The sequence below is a fragment of the Glycine max genome, chromosome 12 (assembly GCF_000004515.6).
Source record: "Glycine max cultivar Williams 82 chromosome 12, Glycine_max_v4.0, whole genome shotgun sequence".
In the NCBI taxonomy this organism is placed as follows: domain Eukaryota; kingdom Viridiplantae; phylum Streptophyta; class Magnoliopsida; order Fabales; family Fabaceae; genus Glycine; species Glycine max.
Window position 1 is genome coordinate 5,738,056 of NC_038248.2, and position 21,740 is coordinate 5,759,795.

The following is a 21,740-nucleotide window of genomic DNA, read 5'->3' on the forward strand; positions in this document are numbered from 1 at the left end:
TGTGCATAATTATTTGATAATCAAATTAATGAATGACTTGTGAACGTCGTATATATGATATTGGTTTTTTTAATATAAAATATAATGTTGTGGCAGAGAGAGCACCATGTGTTAAACACTTTGTGATGGATATATAAAATTATTTTCTTTTTTGGTTAGTATGTGTAACTTAAGAATTGGAGAATGACTATTTCACTGGACGGTGGCTGTATTAGAAGTTTTAAAATTTTAAAGTGCATTTCCATGAGCTAAGCTTTGCACTTTAGCAGCATTAATTGTCTTGGCTTGTGCATCTGATATAGGCGTTTGTTTCTGTTTCTTAAATGAAAAAAAAAACGTGTTTTAATTAAAAAATTCTAGAAAAACGGTTATATGTTTAATTTATATTTTAATCCATGATTATCAAAATTCTCCAATTAATTTATTAATTTTTATAAATTTATGAGTTTACTGTTTTTAGTAAATTCGGGATAAACTTGATAGACGTAATACAAACAGGTTATACTCTCGAGTTTACCATCAAACCAATAAGTTAAAAAAATTAAACCAAAACATAAATCGTTTTCAATTATTTTATGTAAGTTTGGGTTCAACATACCTCCATTTAATACATTGTTCATGCATCAAAGAACTTTCACCTCTAATAATATCAAATTCTTGTTCTCTAACAACATCAAATTTTCGATGAAAATGTTTTACCACTACTATCATATCTATAAATTATTATCTAGTAGTGGTGCATTATTAAATTTGATTATTTAAGTATTATTAAATTTATGATTTATTATTTTATTTTATTATGTTGTTGAAATATTTAATTATTATGTTATTTATATGTATTTTATTATTATTTATATATAAAGTAGAGTTTTATGAGTTTACAAGTTGAGTTTATAAATCTTTGACAAGTGACGAATTTACATAAATTCTGAAAGTTGATAACTTTGATTTCATATGACTCACCCTTGAATTACAATTTAAAGGATACCTCTACGTTTTTTGCCTTTTTTTTCAGACACTTCTTTTTAAAATGATTTTACAAATTTAATAGATTTTGAATGATAAATTTGATTGTTGCGTAGCATATAATTTATTTAGGGTCCAACTGCTACAAGCATCCTTCTGGTCAGTGGAAAGGGGTGTACCTGTAAAGGTTCGAACGCTCAAGCTAGTAAAACATGATTGTGCCTAAAAATGATGGAAGCACTTCAATTCAACTTTTGTAAGTATAATTCCTACATAACTCAAATAGTCATATTTGTAAGGATTTTGTTTCCAACTCTTCATTGATGGTAGAATTTGGTTTCCAACTTCTGAGTATTGAAATTGAACATTCCTATACACCTTCCACCCACATTTCCAGCCCCTACAGAACATAACTGTTGATTTGAATTCATGTACATCCCATTGTATTTTTTAATGAACACCCACTTGACCCGTTCTAACCTCGTCTCTTCTTACACCTTAGCTTGCAATCGAGTTAAATACTGTCCAAATTCAAAATATAACCTTCCACAAGGATAAACAACAGCAATTCGAGGGAAACCTATCAGGCTCTTAGATGGATTAATTGGCATACCAAAACCCATCAAAAATCACATGCCACATTATTGCACATGTACATTCCATATAGAATACAAACTGCAACTAAAATCCAAAAACAGAATACATCATTTATTAGTAGCGACTAGCAAATAATAAGAAATTTGCAAGTTTGCAACTTCAAACAATTACATCTGGCCATCTTTACACAAGCTTATAAATGGACATGTCCATTTCCTATGAGAAAGGGAGCGGATCACTTCTCAGCAAACAATTACACCAGTCACAATTTGTTAACCAATTTCACAAATTTTTAATCATTCCTTATGTATGTTTGCTCATACAGCATCAGGAAATGCATAATATAATGCAGCAATGTCAGGAGTTATAAGATTGATTTGATAATTGAGAAGGAGGGTTGAAGAGTTGAAGGGAGAAGAAAAGAGAAACATCGTGGGTTTGAATCTCTCCACTAACATTCTAAAATAAAACTAACAACAATATTGGCTGATAAAAAAATGATGCCACAATGTCCAACAATGAACTGTTTCATATGATAAAAAAAAGAAGTTCAACTACAGAAAATGGATTTTCCACAGCAACCATCACCCATGGAAGAAAAAACTTAAAGCCAAATGTCAATAAATATTTACCAGTGTAATGACAGACTCAATTACAGGACACACTACCTGAGCAAAACCATCACCCAACAGGCCCAACATAACTCAGAAAATAATAAGAACAACATTTCAGACGTCTTTTGAAATTTAATATATATTGAAAATGTAACTGATAATGATTCTTAAAACAAGACAATTTTTTATTTCACAAATCCACACGAGATAAGTCAGTGCGGGTATGGAAGAGTATCAACAGAGCTGATTTGAGCTCATCATATCTGCACACGAGCAGATGCTTGGCAATACTTATTTAAGACGGTTATGATTTTCCTATATGGCCTTGAAACCATCAAGGTAAAGTTTATCAAAATAAACTGATAAGAGAAGCACTTAGAAAAAAGTTTATTAAATCGTTGTCCTTAATCCAATCCCCGTTACCCCTCCTCAAATTGGCTCTACTCAAAACCCAAAAGAGAACATGCCATTGGTTCCATAGGCCATTGGGAATGTTTTCATTTTTCAAAGGCCAGTAAACTAAACAGCACAACTCCTAGATCACAAGTATGAGACACATATAAAATAGTTGATAATCAAGGGTATTGAGCACAAGTGATTAATGTGCTGAAGTTAAAGTTGAATTATTCGAATAGTATCCGAGTTCAACCTTAGCAAAAATAATTTTTTATCAAGCTTTACTTATTTTCTAATCGAATTTTGGATTAATCAACATCTTTTTTCCATGATGAATTGAAGGCTTAAAGACAAAAAAAGAAAAAAAAAAAAAAAATATATATATATATATATATATATATATATATATAATAGTTGATAACAGGATGAAACTGACATTGACTCACCGGATTCATAACATCACGGTAGTGGATCCTTTGGTAAAACGACCATTCTAAAATCCACCCATTTTCATTATTTGCCATTACTCCCAACCAGCTTTAACCCCAACGCTGTGGCATATACTGGGAAGACCCCACACCCTTTTATCCCCTCTTAACTGTGTCTAAACTCGGCAAATTTCCCCATCTGGGGTTCTTTTACAAAATATTTCCCCAGATGGGGTCTTTTTAAAAAAATTTCCTCAAGGGGGCACTTTTCTACGTGGTTGCATGCATGGTGCAAGCAAACCGCCAGTGGGACTGGCGGGTTTGCTGCTGCTGCTTGGAGTCGCCACTGACAGCAGCGACTTGCACATGCACAGGAACAAATCGCAAGTTCCATTGGCGATATAGCTGGAAGATGGAACCGCCAGTCAAACTGGCGAGTTCCAGGGTGCAGGCTTTTGCAGCTGGTTGCAGCGTTTGCAGGCCAAAAGGCAAGTTGCAACTGCCATTGGCGATTTCATGGCAAGTTGCAACTGCCATTGGCGGTTTAAGGGCAAGAAAATAGCCGTTCCAACTAGCGATTCAGTGCCTTTATATACTCGAAAAAAAAATCCTCAGTGTGTGTTCAAAACTGCTAAACCCTTAGTGTGTGTTCAAAACTGCTTAGTTGTGCTCAGTGTGTCTAAACCCTCAGTGTGTGTGTATCTTGAAAACTCAGTGGTGGTGTTTTTTTCCAAAGTGAGTTCGCTGTGTATTCAAAACTGCAAATTGTTAGTGTTGGTGCTGTGCTTTGAAAGTTACAATTCAATTTTCAAAAATTGTAAGTTTTTCTTGAGATTTAAATTTGTGCCTACAAGGTTTGAAATTTATTTGTTGAGGCATAAATTTCTGAATCAAGTTAACAATTTTGAGTAAAATAATTTGTATTATAAAATATTTGTTAAGTAATTTTTTAGAGCATTTTGAATGTTTTGTTTTTAATAATTTTTTAATTAAATTAGTCTTATATTTGATATGCTTCTTTGTGTTTGTAAAATAGAAAATATTTTTGATGATATTTATCTAAAGAAAATATTTGAGTCCCAAAAAAATTGGTAAATATGAAAATTTTAGTATATTTTTAATTAGATTAGGTTGGTATTAATACTTTGTTAGTGTTAAAAATTGAAAGTAAAAAAATTTGTAACATCATGAGCGGTATTTAAAATTAATTTTTTTCCATTATATTTATTTGTAGTACGTAAGTTGAAGTTATTATTATGAGAATGAATTACTTATAAATAATACTAACTTTATTTATGATTTATTTGGGCTTTAAAATTAGTACGTATGAATCGTTTATTTTTTTAAGTTTTTACCATGAAAAATATTTGAGTTAATAAATTTCTGAATCAAGTTAGCAATTTTGAGTCAAATAATTTGTATTATAAAATATTTGTTAAGTAATTTTTTAGAGCATTTTGAATGTTTTGTTTTTAATAATTTTTTAATTAAATTAGTCTTATATTTGATATGCTTCTTTGTGTTTGTAAAATATAAAATATTTTTGATGATATTTATCTAAAGAAAATATTTGAGTCCCAAAAAAATTGGTAAATATAAAAATTTTAGTATATTTTTAATTAGATTAGGTTGGTATTAATACTTTGTTAGTGTTAAAAATTGAAAGTAAAAAAATTTGTAACATCATAATTAATGAAATAAGTATTTTTAGTGTGGAAATTTATTTTAATATAAAGTTATAGTAAATTTATTTTATGAGCCATTAACTTGAGCGGTATTTAAAATTAATTTTTTTCCATTATATTTATTTGTAGTACGTAAGTTGAAGTTATTATTATGAGAATGAATTATTTATAAATAATACTAACTTTATTTATGATTTATTTGGGCTTTAAAATTAGTACGTATGAATCGTTTATTTTTTTTAAGTTTTTACCATGAAAAATATTTAAAGTTAATAAATTTTTTATACAATAATTTTTTAATGTAAAATTGTGTTAAAGAGACTTTTTGTGATTATATTTGACTATTTTAAATTTATTATGAATAATTAATTAAAATATTGTTTTTGTAGGTACACGATGAATTCGGTTATAACAGTGTTGTATTTCAATGGAAGGGTATATGAAGATAATGATGGTGTAATATTTGAAGGCAGTAAAAAAGCGATTCAGATTAAACGTGGAATTAGTTTCAATGCTTTGAAGAAAAAAATTGGAGATAAGGTAAAGTTAGAAAATAATGAAATTATTTCTGCTATCAGTTGTAGATTTTTAGTGTCAGGAAAATATATTGCCTTGCAAATTTGCGATGACGAAGACGTTGAAACGATGCTAGAAAGTTTTAAACAACAACAAGAAATGTCAGTTCTAGAATTGTACATAGAAAAGGATGTGGCTGGTGGTTCAATGTTTCATTCTGCAAATTCCCTTACATCATGTGGAAATTATGTATCTAATGATTACACACAACCGCCAACAAATATGAGCAATTTAAATCTTGACGAAGATGATGATAATGATGATGATGATTATCTTGTGTCTAACTCATACGTTGAAGAGTCGTTAGACGAAGATGACAGTGTTGACGGTATATCAGATACAGACAATGAAGTCCCCGGCATGATTCCACCAGTAAGAATTGTTCACCCAGCAGAAGGTATGATTTACTATTAAAAAATATTTCACTCAATACATTTATTATTTCACGACAATTGTATTTAATGCCAAATAAGTATGATTTGAATTTTTTTTGGACTATAAGGTGTACAAGCAATTGAGAATCCATTTTGGAATGATGCTTTGCCTTATAATAATATCAACTGGAGCCATCCTGATGAGGAGGACATTTGTGGTTTGGAGATGCCATCCACTTTTAATGTTGGCCAAGAATTATATGTTGGCATGGAATTTTGATAGTAAAGATGCGGTCAAGAATGCGGTCAAACAATATGTTATGAGGGTGCATCAAAAGTTTCAAAGTGGTTGAAAGCAAATGGGACAAGTATGTGGTTTGTTGCTTGAATAGAAATGCAGATTGTCCTTGCCCTTTCTACATGAGGTCAATTCTATCTAAAAAGACTGATTCATGGAAAGTCACTCAATGGGGTGGACCACACACATGTCTCAATATGACCATGACCCAAGATCACGAGAAACTTGATTCAGATTTAATTGCGACTTGTGTAGTAGGTACGTATTTTATGTTCATATTATGTTATTGTTTAGCCTTAATTGTCATTTAAATTTTGTTATTCTAATGACAGGCATGATCAGAGAAGATCCATCGATAAAAATTTCATTGATTCAGGAGAGGATTAACAGTCAATTTGCGTACAAGGTGTCGTACAAAAAAGCTTGGTTGGCGAAACAAAAAGCCATTGCTATTGAATATGGCGATTGGGATGACTCATATGCGAAACTTTCGTCGTGGCTAACACACATGCAAAATCATTCTCCTGGATCGTATTTTCAAATACTACATGACGATTTTATCGTTGGAAATACGGTTAGTCGCGAACACCGCCAATTTCATAGAGTGTTCTGGACTTTTGGCCAATGTAAAGAGGCTTTCAAGTACTGTAAGCCAATCATACAAGTTGACGGCACACATTTGTACGGCAAATACCGTGGGACCCTCTTAATGGCCACATCACAAGATGGAAATGGTGGCGTCCTTCCTCTAGCATTCGCTGTGGTTGAAGGTGAAACGTTGACAGCGTGGTCATGGTTTTTGGCACACTTGCGTGAACACGTCACTGATAAAAATGGTATTTGTCTCATATCTGATCGACACGCGAGTATAAAGTCCGCTGTCGCTAACGAAGCACTTGGTTGGCAACCTCCCCACGGTTATCATGTCTACTGTGTGCGACACATAGCAAGCAACTTCAATCGAAAATTCAATAATGCCAAACAAAAAGAAATGTTGAAGAAATTGGGTAAGATTTCATATTTGATGGTCACGTTTATTTTACTTTCATTTATACTTAAAATTGTTATTCATAACTAATTTTATGCAGCCTACACTCCATGCAAGCACATTTTTGATCAAAATTTAGAAAAATTTCGTGAACTGAGTCCAGCCATAGCAACATGGATAGATCGCATCTCAAAGGAAAAATGGACGATGGCTTACGATAGGGAAGGACGTCGATATGGCCACATGACAACGAACCTCTCAGAATGTATCAATAAGGTTTTAAAGGATTGTCGCAACATTCCCATAACAGCATTGGTGAAATCAACGTACAGTAGGTGTCGAAAGTACTTTGTTGAGCGTGGCCGCCAAGCCCAAAGACAGTTAAATGAAGGCCAACTATATTGTTCAAAGCTTGTTAAAGAACTGAGGAAAAATCAAGAACAAGCTTGTACGCACATCGTTCGCGTGTATGATATCCACTCCACAAGGTTTGAAGTAGAGGAGAGCTTCAACCCTATAACGCAACGTGGCGGACAAAAGTGGGCAGTAAACTTGAATGATCGTCATTGTCAATGCGGAAGGTATTCTGCGCTTCACTATCCATGTTCACACATTATTGCAGCTTGTGGTTACGTGAGCATGAACTACTACCAATATATAGATGTTGTTTATACAAACGAGCACATCTTAAAAGCTTACTCCGCACAATGGTGGCCTCTTGGGAATGAAGCGGCTATTCCTCCTTCTGATGACGCATGGACACTTATCCCTGACCCAACTACAATTCGTGCGAAAGGTCGGCCAAAATCAACAAGGATAAGAAATGAGATGGATTGGGTCGAACCTACTGAGCACCGAACAAAATGTAGTAGATGTGGAGCCGAAGGGCATAACAGGCGTCGGTGTCCAATGCAATCTGAGCGTGGGAGTTGTTCAAATCATTGATTTATGTATGTTAGTTGAGTGACTTGTATTTGTTTACATATTGTTCAATGTATTCAATTTCTGGGATTCTTTGAATTCGGTAGTTAAAACTATGATTACTAACCCATAACCCCTAACCTCTAACCCTAAACCCCAATGAATTCGTTTGATGCGTGACATAAAAATAGTGATTATGATTAGCAACCCATAACCCCTAACCCAAAGTCATAACCCTAACCATAACTCATAAAACTAACCCATAACCCTTAAACCTAACTTCTAAACCCTAATCACTAACCCTTAAAATAAACTACTAACCCTAAACCCTAACCACTAACCCTAAAAATAACCAACTAACCCTAAACCCTAACTACTAACCCTAAAAATAACCTACTAACCCTAAACCCTAACTACTAACCCTTAAAATAAACCACTAACCCTATACCCTAACCACTAACCCTAAAAATAACCAACTAACCCTAAACCCTAACTACTAACCCTTAAAATAAACCACTAACCCTATACCCTAACTACTAACCCTAAAAATAACCAACTAACCCTAAACCATAACTACTAACCCTTAAAATAAACTAGTAACCCTAAACCCTAACCACTAACCCTTAAAATAAACAACTAACCCTAAACCCTAACCACTAACCCTAAAAATAAACCACTAACCCTAAAAATAAACCACTAACCCTTAAAATAAACCACTAACCCTAAACCCTAACCACTAACCCTAAAAATAAACCACTAACCCTTAAAATAAACCACTAACCCTAAACCTAACCCATATACTTACTTTGATGCGCGACATAAAAATAGTCATTATGATTACTATCGTTACTTATTTGATTTGTGTACTTAACTTTTTCTTTATGACTTTATTTATTATTCTAGTTTGATGCGTGACATCAAAATGGTCATTATGGTGTCCGCGATGGTGATTCAATAACAAATGGTGATAAAAAAACGCAATTCCATAACAAATTCAATAACAAGCACAATGAGATACCATAAATTAAGTCTGAAATTCAAATTTCAAAGATACAAAACAAATTTCAAATAGAGACATCAAAATCAGTCATCATGGTGTTCGTGATGGCGCGAGGATGTGCCACATGGTCGATCCCACCTTCGGGCTTGACGATCCGGATTTCTTCTTGCGCGCTGTCTCCGCCCTTGTTCCTCAGCCTCTGCAGAAAACTCGTGACGCAAATCAACACCTAATAAATCACCCATAGGAGGGATTGCTCCAGGTACATCCCATTGCTGACCTAATGGGGCATTAGGTGTTGCCATTGGGGCATCATGTTGCTGCGAAGGGGTCATGGTCGGCCATGAAAAATGAGGTTGTGTTTCGGCAACACCACCAAACGAATGTTCGCTTGCAGACATATCAGTGTCATGGCCCTCGAAAGGATACTGATACATCTGCGAAGGATACTGAGCAAATGTTGGTGGCGTGTAATACATTCCATGGCCACGCTGCTCCATATGTTGGGAAAAATCTTCCGCTTGAACAATCTCCCTTCGTCTGTCAAAACCTCGAGTTTCAACACTTGACTGAAGCATGTGAAACTCTTGTGGGGGAAATCGACGCTCTGATGCTGGACCATGTGCCACAGGCTCAGTGATCCTCTCTTGCTCTTGGGATAAAATCGCTAACTTTTCCACATATGGCACGAGATCATCCACTGTCCATGTGTTTCGCCCTTGGGGTGACACCATATATTGCAATGTCTCGGTAACTTCACCCTGCAATTATTAGGGTAAGGAAATTAATGTCGATGCTTTAAAAAGTAAATTGAAGTTAAATAATTAAAAAGAAATAAATACCAATGTAGCCGTGTTTGCATTGTTTGGGTCGATAAACATTTTTGTTTTGCGCCTATACCACACCATGTAATCCGAGTTAAAACTCAATAGGCCCTCTTGTCGAGCATAAACGTCGACCCTAAACTCAGCTCGATTATTCCACTGACTGATAAATGGGGCCAACAGCTGGAACCAATTTTCATCCATTTTGCCTTTCAGTGTTAGCCCGTGGACATTCCATGGTTGCGAAGGAGACTCCGGAATAGGTTGTTGCATTCCAAATTGTCGCAACACTCTATCCGGTTGGTGCCACTCTACAACATGGAAACAAATGAGTGGCACCACTGCGCACCACGACATACTACCAACCAAACAAATGGGAGGCAACATCGACATAACAGTTGCTGTGTAAGGCTCCCACAGAAACTGCATACAATAACACAATTGTTAATTTATCTTAAACCATGACATTTTATTTATTATTTAACGAATATATGATGATCTTGTTACCTCATGTCGTTTCATGATATCCAATTTGCGACGGAAAACTATTAGATCATCATTGCCAATATGTTGGTTTCCACGTCGCAGCCACCTACAAAAAAAATATGAAATAATTAGTGCGGATGCGTTATATTATTGATTATTTTCAAATGATTTTTTTTTCAAAGCAACTAACCTGTGTCCGAGTGGTTTGTTTTCTATTATAGAAGGAGTTCTCTTTGGAGCCAAAGTCGTGCAGCGTTCCCATGCCCACAATTGGATTAAGATGCACATACCTCCGATTGATTTTATTTTGTAATCGGTGGCGCTGCACATCTCTCTGTATAAATAAGCAAGCACGGCAGGTCCCCATGCATACGCGCTGCACTGTTCAAAGTCCCGTAAAAATTGGAGGTACCTTAGGGAAACTTTACTGCTGCTTTTGTCAACAAATAGAACTCCTCCTATAAATCTGAGGATCCATGCACGGGTAAACCTTTGTAATTGTTCTACGTTACCATCATGGATATTTATTTCTGAAAAATGGTGAGCCAGCCAACTTAATTTGACCACACTACCTTGAAGTTCACCTTCCTGTGGTCTGACTCCCAATAATTCTTCACACAATTCAGCCCAATCAAGATTAGTCTGACCAATTAATGGTGCCCCCTCAGTATGAAGACCTAACAACACTGACACATCTTGAAGAGTAATCGTAGCCTCTCCGCATCTCAAGTGAAACGTGTGTGTCTCGGGCCTCCATCTTTCAATAAAGGCTGTAATTAATGAAGAATTAATTTTCAGGTACCCCATTTTCATTATCCAATAGAATCCTGATTGGCGAAGCAGAGGAATAATTTCCTCTGGTATTTCTTCTTGTCCTTGATACATGGGTACGGCTCGTCTGATATGTAGTTTTCTGTCTGCTTCTCCATTCCAAACATGTTCGGAAACATGTTTAGGTTGCAGCCATAAGACGTCTCCTTCTATTGGACCAGACTTAATGTGTATACTAGATGAAGATGATGATGAAGATGCCATTGATGCTGTAAAGTTAAATATAATACAAAAAATTGACAACAAAAATTTTACATTAAAAAAATTAACAAATTTAATAGCTACACAAATTTAAATAAATGTTCTAAAATAATCTACATATAACAAAATTACAAATTTAATAGCTACACAAATTAAAATAAATGACCAAATTAAAATACATAGATTTGGAACACGTACAAAAATTTAACACAAAAAAACATAAAATACTACCTAAAATAGTCTACAAATACAAAAATTAAAAATTACATACCTACACAAATTTAAATAAATTACCAAATTCAAATACATAACAAAATTAAAAATTTAAACACGTACATAAATTGTACACAAATAAACTTAAAATACTACCTAAAATAGTCTACAAATAACAAAATTAAAAATTAAATAGCTATAAAAATTTAAATAAATGACCAAATTAAAATACATAATAAAATTACAAATTGTTACACGTACATAAATTTTACACAAAAAAACTTAATTTACTAAGTAAAATACTCTATACATAACAAAATTAAATATTAAAATACGTACATAAATTTAATTAAATGACCATATTTTTTTTCTAATTATTAAAATTTAAATTAAATCAAAAATATTATACACAAAAAAATGGTATTAAATCAAAAAAATTTCATGGAATAAATAATTTAAAGAACGTGTATATATATATATATATACATATATATATATAATTAATAAAATGTATATATATATATATATATATATATAATTAATAAAATATCATATATTTCAATAAAAACTATAAGTAAGTCAATTAAATAATATTCACATTCTAACTAAACCTAAAAATATCATATATAAAATACAAATAATATCATACAAACCTAATAAATCTAAACCAAATAATAATAACATAATAACTAAAATTAACCTAAAAATCATTTTATCACAAATAATAACATTCAAATTTTAAAAATGTTAACAAAATCATATTAATAAATCCAATACAACTAACCTACAAATCATAATATACCAACTCAAATTTGTAACATAATTAACCTAACATATATCTATATATATAACGTGCAAATCATAAGAACCTAACTTAAATCATAATATACCACTATAATTCAAGAAAATAATATATATCAATTTAACTATAACTAACCTAACATATATCTAAATATATATAACATAACTAATAATATATTATTTTTAAAACCTAACTTAAATAATATTGACATTTACCTATCACAGCAATGGAAGCTTATGAAGAAAATAGCACGAAGGAAATAACCTAACATATATCTAAATATATAAAACCTAACTTATAAACTTAAGAATCACTTACCAAAATAACAAAAACGCACTGAGAAACTTATGAAGAAAATAGCACAGCAATGGCACGAAGGAAGCGTAGCTGGTGCACTCTCGGACTGAGATTTTATAATGGAAGAAGCTATACTCAGGAGCAACCCGCCAGCCATGTTGGCGATCCATGGGCAAGGCAAATCGCCATTACCATTGGCGATTTGGCCTTGACTGACGTGCTCTGTGCTCTGTCCTTCATGACTGCCATGGCAGGCTACTCAGCTGTTGGAACTCGCCAGTTTGATTGGCGGTTCCCAATGGCTTCTGCAAATCGCCATTACAGCTAGCGAGTTAGGCTCATATCGCCACTGGGTGTGGCGGGTTGCTCACTGACACCAAATCGCCATTGCCAATGGCGGTTTGGCTCTTGCATGCACGTAAAAAACTGCCCCATGCTGCAATTATTTTAGAAACCACCCCATCTGGGGAAATAGTTTCTAAAACTACCCCAGATGGGGAAATTTGCCTCTAAACTCGTTGCCATCATAGTATTCAAGTTCAAATATAAATGTTATGTTGCTGATATGATCACAATCTTCACCTGTTCTGTCAAATTCGCTGACATCATGATACCAATATAGCAACTGATCTGATCATCTGAAAATTCCAGTAACAGAAGAGAATCTCAACCCTCTGAGAATTTCACGCGCTTTCTTAGCTGGTTCCTAGTGGGTTCCCATGTCGCACATCCTGTTGGTTACTTTACTAGAATTCTGTATCCCTAAGTTTCTATGAATTTAACCATTTATAGATCATAAAGAGTGTGACGAACAATGCAGAACTGTTTTCTTATGTTTGGACTTGGAGACCTGTCAAAGAAACAAGAGAAAAATAACACTACTTTTGACCGTGCAATAGATGCCTTGGTTGTTTCAGTTCTTCTTCCTTTGACTAAGACGCATACATGATCCAAATTCCAAAATGTATCTTAATATTAATCATACATTCTCATATAATTAAAAGTCGTTAACTTTTACCAAAAGTACTTCTAGTCTCTAGAAGTGATGCTTAAGATGTTACACAATTAGTTAAAAAAGTAAATCTTCTCAATGATAATGCATCAAAATTAATCTCTTTTATATTTCCTTCTGATTTTATTTTAGATGTTCATCGTTCTCAAAATGCTTCCCAACTTCAAAGTTGTAAATATATTGAAAAAAAATCCTATGTGAATATAGTAATTATGTAATTAAAAGAAGTATTAGAAATATGATGAACAGAAAAAAAAAATAGTATTTTTGTGATACATAATGAAAATAGAAGTTAATAACATTCTAATTGTTGTTACCACAGTTATTAATATTTTTGTGATTAAAAAAAATTGACTGATAATTATTTTCAACAAGACCATCAATTCTGCAATAAAATTGGTCCTGCCGGCAATGCAAGAGAAGTCATAAAAAATAGGGAAAACGGTGAATATTCTTAGATAAAATTAATAAATTTCAAAAACAATGTTATTTGGTACGTACGAGAGTTTCCACATAAGAATTGGCATAGATGTCTCCGTTTAAAACAGGCAAAAAAAAATTATATATTTAGAGAAAGCAAGAATAAATTACATGTTACAATTACTATACCATTTTTATAATTTGATATAAAATATTATTATATTATTTTTATTAATTGAACTATTGAATTATATTTACACATTAACAAAAATAACAAAAATATGTTAAAATTAAAAAATAAATAATCAAATAATTTATATTTTAATATATTTTAAAATATATATTATATTAATTTTATCCCATATAAACAAATTAACAAATAATTTTGAATTATAAGTTTTAAGAAAACTGACATTATAAAATGTTATAATAATTGTCAAAATTACAACATAATCTACACATAAATTTTACAGTACTATTTTAAAAAATTATTATTATTAATATTTCTACACATAATAAAAGAACATTATCTACTTAATCCTTGCATTTCTTTTCTAATATATAGAGATTTTTCCCAGCAATGATGATGCATGAAGTTATAAGTCAATTTTGAATGGCAGTATTCCCAATTAAAATGTTTTCAAATCGGGGAAATTATTTAGATTTCATGGACAAGTTTTTCACGGGCACGCACTCTGAAAAGATTATCCTACGGCAAAGAAAGTTGTAGTGTATATGAAATCTGTTTTTTTTACTATTTCATGTCACTGATTTTCCTAATTTTAAGATAAGTTTCTCCGGACCACACAATTACACGCCGAGCCCAAGCAAAAGGTTTGGTTAAGACAGTAAATTTTAAACATTTATTTTCACTCCTTTCTGTTTTATTTGAAAATAAAAACAGTCAAACTAAACAACACCTAATATTTTTCAACTTCATTCATTTATTTGTTGACAATGAAGAAACAATTCAATAGTTAAATAACAATGCATACCCATAAACATCGTATTAACAAAAAAAAATCCACTACGGCTGAAACTGATCAAGTCCCACACTAAATGGCACTACCAAGAGTTTCAAAATATCTATCTATTTAATGATAGGAGCAACATCAACGGAACAATTTGGTCTTTGTTCCACATTTAGTTTTTCCACAGTGAAAACACTACCATTGTCATTTAAGATTTACCACCATCAAACAACTATTTTTAGCTTGAAATGGAGTTAAATAATAAACATGTTTAAAATAAATCTTTCTACAAAGGATAAACAATGGAAATTCCATCAAAATCTAAAATGGAGAGATAACATTTCCTGATAAAAGAAAGCTGCAGGATCTTTTCTCAGCAAATCATCACCAGTCACAAACTGTACACCAATTTCATAATTCCTCAATCATTCACTACGCACGTTTGCCTCGTACAATATTGGGAAATGCATAACATGATACACCAACATTTGAGTGCAGAAAATGGACATTCCAGAGCCAACAAAAAGTTCAAAAAAAAAAACAAGTTTATGATTAACATGATACAAAAAATTCATAACATGGGAACAATCAACTCTTGTATATGATTAACAAAAAGTAAAAGTTCCAGAGCAGAAAATGGATTTGATTCAGTCATCATCAACCATGCAGGAAAAAACATAAATCAAAATGTCAATAAATATTTACATTTACCAGTGTAATGACAGACCTAGTTACAGAACATTGTCTAAAAAACGCATCAGCCAATATGCATAACATAACCACCACAAAATTTTGGAAAACATCTCAAAGATCTTAAGAAATTCAATACAGAATTAAATGCATCTGACAATGTTTCCTAAAACTAGAAAAATTTAATATGTAATTCCACGTAAGAGATAGTCAGTGGAGGTCTGGAAGCATTTCTACAGAGCTGATTTGGGCTCATTATACCTTTACTCCAGCATACGCATTGCAAAACTTTTTTAAGAGGGCAAGGAAGTTCCTATAAGTACTTTCAACTAGTAAAGATCAAGTTCAAGGTTATCAAAATAAACTAAAAAGATAACAAAACTTGCTTATAGATTGCTTGCCCTTAAACCAATACCCAATTACCCATCCACAAATTCACTATATTTGAATCCCAAAGAAAACATTCCACAGACTCTAAAGATCATTGGCAATGTTTTCAACAACCATTCTTATCCCAATTAACAATTCGTAGCCCCATAGTCACGAGATGAGACACGTAGTTGACAACAGGATATCCCAAATAAATTTGCGCCAATCCAGTAAATTTTAACAAAACCGAACGAAAAAGAAGAAGAACTAAACCAGCATTAGCACAAGAAATTAACAGTCCAAATAATAAAATAATTCCATTTAACCTACAAACCAGCCCTCATTTCTCTACTCAACAGTGTAATGGCAAATCCCGACTTACCTAGCAAAAACTCTTACCAACACAAGGGGTAAACAAATATACGCATAAATGCTAAAATCCATTAACAAAATTATATCGAAAAAATATCATAATGTGAGCAGAGAAAGAAACTAATCAGCCCATAATAATAATATCTCTCGAAACCATCATCTAAATTATCCAAAGCGGTAAAATAACCTTAAACAAAACGTTCGATAGTTCCCCCAAATTTATATTAAAAAGAACACGAAACGATCTGAAGAAAGACAAAAGAAAAAGAGAGAAAGAGAGTAACAAAGCCTTCCTCCTTAATCGAGAGGGACCTCAACATCACCATCGGTAATCTCCTGCTGCAAGTCCTTGGGATCCTTTCCATCAACGGTGCATCCGACGGAGACGCACGTCCCGAGAATCTCCTTAATGCTGCCGCTGAGGTCCTTCGCCATTGACCTCGGCCTCATAACCCTAGCGATCTCGATGACGTCGTCTAGCGAGATGTTGCCGTTGTGCTTGATGTTCTTCGTTTTCTTGCGGTCACGCTCGGGCTCCTTGAGGGCCTTGATGACGAGCGCGGCGGCGGATGGGACCACCGTGACCTTGGCCTGACGGTTCTGCACGGTGAGCTTGACGGTGACGCGGAGGCCCTTCCAGTCCTTGGCGGTTTCCTTGGCGATATCTTCTCCGATCTTCTTGGGGGAGAGACCGAGGGGACCGATCTTCGGGGCGAGGGAACTCGCCGCGCCGACCTCACCGCCGGTGACGCGTACGAAGACGTCGACGATCTGGGAGGGGTCGAACTTCGGCGGCATTCTGAAGCGATGATCGAAGAGGAAGCGGAGAAGAAGGAGTGTCAGGGTTGGTTAGCCAGAAAATGAGGCGAAGCAGAGTACAAAAACAAAGAGAGGATTATATATATTGGAGATTAGGGTTTTTCCTTATTCTCAAACTGAAGGCACTATTTGGGCCCAAATCTGACCGGATCCAAGCACTTTTCGTTTATCGGAAATATGGGCTTGTATTTTTTGTTTATTGAAAAATGGGTTTCTGTTTTTTTAGGTAGTTACTATTTACAGTCCACTTATCACTAATACACTTTCCTCCCCAATTTTTTTTTCAACCTACCCATTAAACACACTCCCCCTCCATCTCTTTCTCCTTCTCATATAACTTCTGGAAAAAACACATTCCCCATCTCATAAGTCTCTTTTGAAGAAAAAAAAAACACCATCATCTCATATACACTCGTTTATCCTTCTTCCTCCATGCCAACTTTTAAAATTCCATGCCAATAATGAAATAAACAGACACTTGGGAATGCAAAGATAAAATGATGAATCATGTAGTCACACACCTTAGCAGACTTTCTACACAAACGATCAGCCACAAAACCAAATTTATCAACATTGAAATCTGCATCATAAAGGCCAAAATTGAATTTGAGAAAAACTTTCACTGATAGTTTTGCTTATTCGTGGAAGGTAACAAGGACAAAGCATAGGTGTTTGCACCATGGAAGGCAACAAGGATGTGCGTTGGAACAAAGATCGCACCCTATATTCAATAGAATTGTGTAGAGCCTTAGCCATGATTTACCTTTCCACGTGTGAAAGCCTCAGTTCTTACTCCTCCTTCGACGTCAACAAACATTTCCCATTTCATGTTTAGTTAGTTAGGAAAATTAAGGGGAAGAGAATCTTCTCTGCTCTGGATCTTGGCGATTAATTTCATGCGGAAGAAGAAGGGGTTAAAACCAATCGTAGTTCAATTTCCAAGGAAAGGGGTTTTTGTCGTCACTCACTCCACCATTGATGGTCTCACGAATGCAATGTTGGTAAGGGACCAAGGAAGTAGTAACATTTACTGGGGTAGTTGTGGGGAAAATAATGAAAAGGGGGAGTGTCTTAAGTAATAAGGAGTGAAAATAGTAGTTGCCTTAATTTATTGTTATTTGATGAGTTTCGGCCCATAACCAAAACAAAAGCTATTAGTATAATCAATCAATTAATATATTGCACTAATTTATTAATTTTGATATTAGGAGTTAATTATTTGAATAAATCAAATAAAATTTGTTTGTTTCACATGAATCATGACAAATGGATTTATATCGGTAGCCGGTAAAATGTAAAAAAGATTAAGGCTGTTAAATCAATTTTAAAAGCAATAACCATCACTCGGTAAGAGGAATCTTAATAAGACTCCCACTTGTTATCTCTCCGAAAAAGGAAGAAGAACCGCACCATCTTGATGTTAATGAAGTCGCTGGTTTTCAAGATCCTGGTTTAGGTGCTTCGGCTTTTCTTTTGTATAAAGCTCTTATTCTTGATACTAAAGTCCACTAATCAATGGATGCAATATTGTTGGCCCTTCCAGAGTTGTTGATTTCGTGAGTGGCATATATACAAGTTAAATTCAAATATATATATATATATATATATATATATATATATATATATATATATATGCCCCCTGTAAGAAAACTTTCAATAAAATAAGAACTCCAATCAATCACCGTTTGAATGATTTGTCAGGTATTCCACATTTTAACAAAAATGATATAAATTTTAAACTTTAGTCCCTACCCCTAAAAGGCATGGAAGGGGCAAAAGCAAAACGTTAAATGCGATAATATAATCAATGTTTAACATGTAATGGCTAAGGCACACACTAGCTTAGGGTAGGACCCTCCCTGTCTCGCATAATTTATAATTCTTATCCGTCACAACAGGGTACATAATTTTTTTTTTAATCTTCTATACATTGCTTTGAAAGTTATAGTAGGCTATTGTAGTTTCATATTCATTTTACCAGTCAAATGCTTATCCATATAAATTATTAATTTCATAATTAACTTGAGTATATTAACCAGTGTTATAGTTCTGAAGGAGCCGAAGAAGAGCTCTAAAAAAAGGAACCTAAAAGGAACATATGATAAATGATATTACTTGATTCATTTTTTATATTAATTATTAATCGTGATACGATCTCCTGGATCTAGGTATAAAGCAAAAATACGTGTACTGTTATGCACCACTAGTCGCATGAAATGAAATGTTGTAATTAGTGTATTTCGTCCGTACGTTCTAAACTTTTAAACCTTTCACAAAAATTTCAAATTGATTGATGTTTTTATTTTTTAAAGGAAATATTTAAATATTTATTTCAATTTTGTTAAATAATGCTATCTTCTAAGATTTAATAATACATTTATTGAAATTATGAGAAAAATAAAAATATTTTAGTAAAAATAATTCCTAATGAATATTAATTTTCTTAAAATACTTACTTTCTTAATTGATATGTATTTCTTAATTGATATGCATGAAAAAACCTTAAATATCAAATATCAGTCATGTTTTGAGACTGAGGAAGTATTACTCAATTTTTGGTATCTATTGTGCATGAGAAGGTCAAGGGCCCAAATTAAATTTCTCGGGAAAATATGGAAAATTGTGAATGTTGATTATTTGCGAAGTGGATGTGACTTGTGAGAGGATGGAATACAAAGATAGGGAGGAAAGGCAAAATAATAATAATAAACGTAATAAGTTTTTTTTTTGTGTGAAAAATAAATGTAACAAGTGATGCAATAAAAAAAACTAGAATAAAAGTGAATTATATATTGATAATTACCTGAAAAATATAACAGCCGTTGCATTCGCTAATAAAGGAATAGAAACAAAAACTTTTCTTTATCCGTATGAAATCCAAATCAATTAAATTGAAGTTGAAGGACATGTTGTTTCCATTCATTTACATATGTAAATGATAAAATAATAATTAAGTGGGTAAAAAGCTAGATGAAATAAGTACACGAATGTTCAGCATGCCATATATAGTTATGTTAAATTTGGCTGTTAATCATTTTTTTTATTGAAAAAGAAATTAGGTCTGTTCCAAAAAAAAGGACAAACCCAACTTGCTGAAAATTAATAAAATGGCAAACAAAATTTTATATCAAATATTTTTTTATTTATATATTATTACATAGAGGTATTTTTATAAGTTTATATAATCAATATCAATTGTTCTTCTTCATCACGCTTGTACTTTATAAATTTCCTGTATGCATAAGATGTATTAAACTAGTTAACAAATTTTATTTGATACATCTTATTTTGCCCTTGGACGACAAGAAATTAACAATAGAGAAAATTAATGATAGTTACAACTACAATAACAGACGTGCTTCGATTTCTTTCATGGTGGAAAAGAAAATTGATTTTTTTTATAAAATATTGAAAGGATAATTGGTTTTTTTTATTCATAAGGATAATTGAAATTTGGAACCAAAGTAAGCACCATTTATTTATTCTTTGTGCAGTGTGTCCGGTACAGCATAAACACCAAATGCACTTTCTCAAGAATCCTAAACAGAACTGATGAACTGAAATGAATGATGTATAACTTTACTTTTTTAGCATTAAAAAAGTATTCAATTGTTCGATCAAATATATATAAAACGATAAACTGAGGAGATTTATTTGAGAGAACAAAATAATATAAGGTCAGGGCTAGATGGCTCATGTGCCATCAATATCATACTCCTTCATCTTTCTCCAAATCATTGGACACCACGTGTCCTACATATATCTACTTGAGGCATTTCTTTTCTCGAGTCTTTAATTATTATTTTTTGTCATGACATCAGCCTAAAATATTTATTAATTTTAATAATGATTAATTTTTTACTCACGAAATTTAAACTTAAAATTTTAATAAAAAAATTAAATCTAGTATTATTCAAACTAATTACTTAATCTTGAGTCTTTAGTTTACCGGATCACATTTGTCCCCCTCTCAAACTAGTAAGGTGACTAGGTGGGTGTGGATGTGTTTGGTTTTTAGAATTAGATTCAAATATTAATCAACGTGATTTTTTATAATTTTTACATGTCATATTTTACGGTAAGAAATTAATTTTAATTTAAATTAATTTTAGAAAAACATAAATTATATCATATTCCATTACTAATTTGCTTTTATAACAAAAACATATAAACATAAATTACATAACTTTAAACTTAATCTTAATTAAAATCAAATTTGAAAAATTATATACCTAGTTATGTAACTTTAATTTTATAATAACAAAAGAAGATACCAAAGTGAACAATATATAAATTATGATCATTTTTTTTACAAAATATAAATTATGATGTTAATATCACGTAAAATGGAAAGAAAAACAATCTTATATAAGGTGTAATAAAAAGTCTTTCACAAATAGTATAAGTCATGCTAGTGTAAATTAGATTTCATAATAAATAAATATTTATTTATATATAATTAAATTTCCATAATAAATAAATATTTTTAAATATATAAACTATATTTTAGATTTATAATAAATATACAATTTAAATTGTAACACAAGATCACTACAAGAAAATGGCAAGATCACTATAAGTTTGCGAAGG

The 21,740-nt window shown here is 32.5% G+C and overlaps 1 protein-coding gene across 1 annotated transcript; it reads right to left on the reverse strand.

Moving 5' to 3' along the window:
- Positions 1–16,370: 16,370 nt before the first annotated feature.
- Positions 16,371–17,203, reverse strand: LOC100811654 (ribosomal protein L11 family protein). Its single transcript, NM_001254016.3, has one exon. The coding sequence runs from the start codon at positions 17,127–17,129 to the stop codon at positions 16,629–16,631; it is 501 nt and encodes a 166-aa protein (NP_001240945.1). The 5' UTR covers positions 17,130–17,203; the 3' UTR covers positions 16,371–16,628.
- Positions 17,204–21,740: the final 4,537 nt, after the last annotated feature.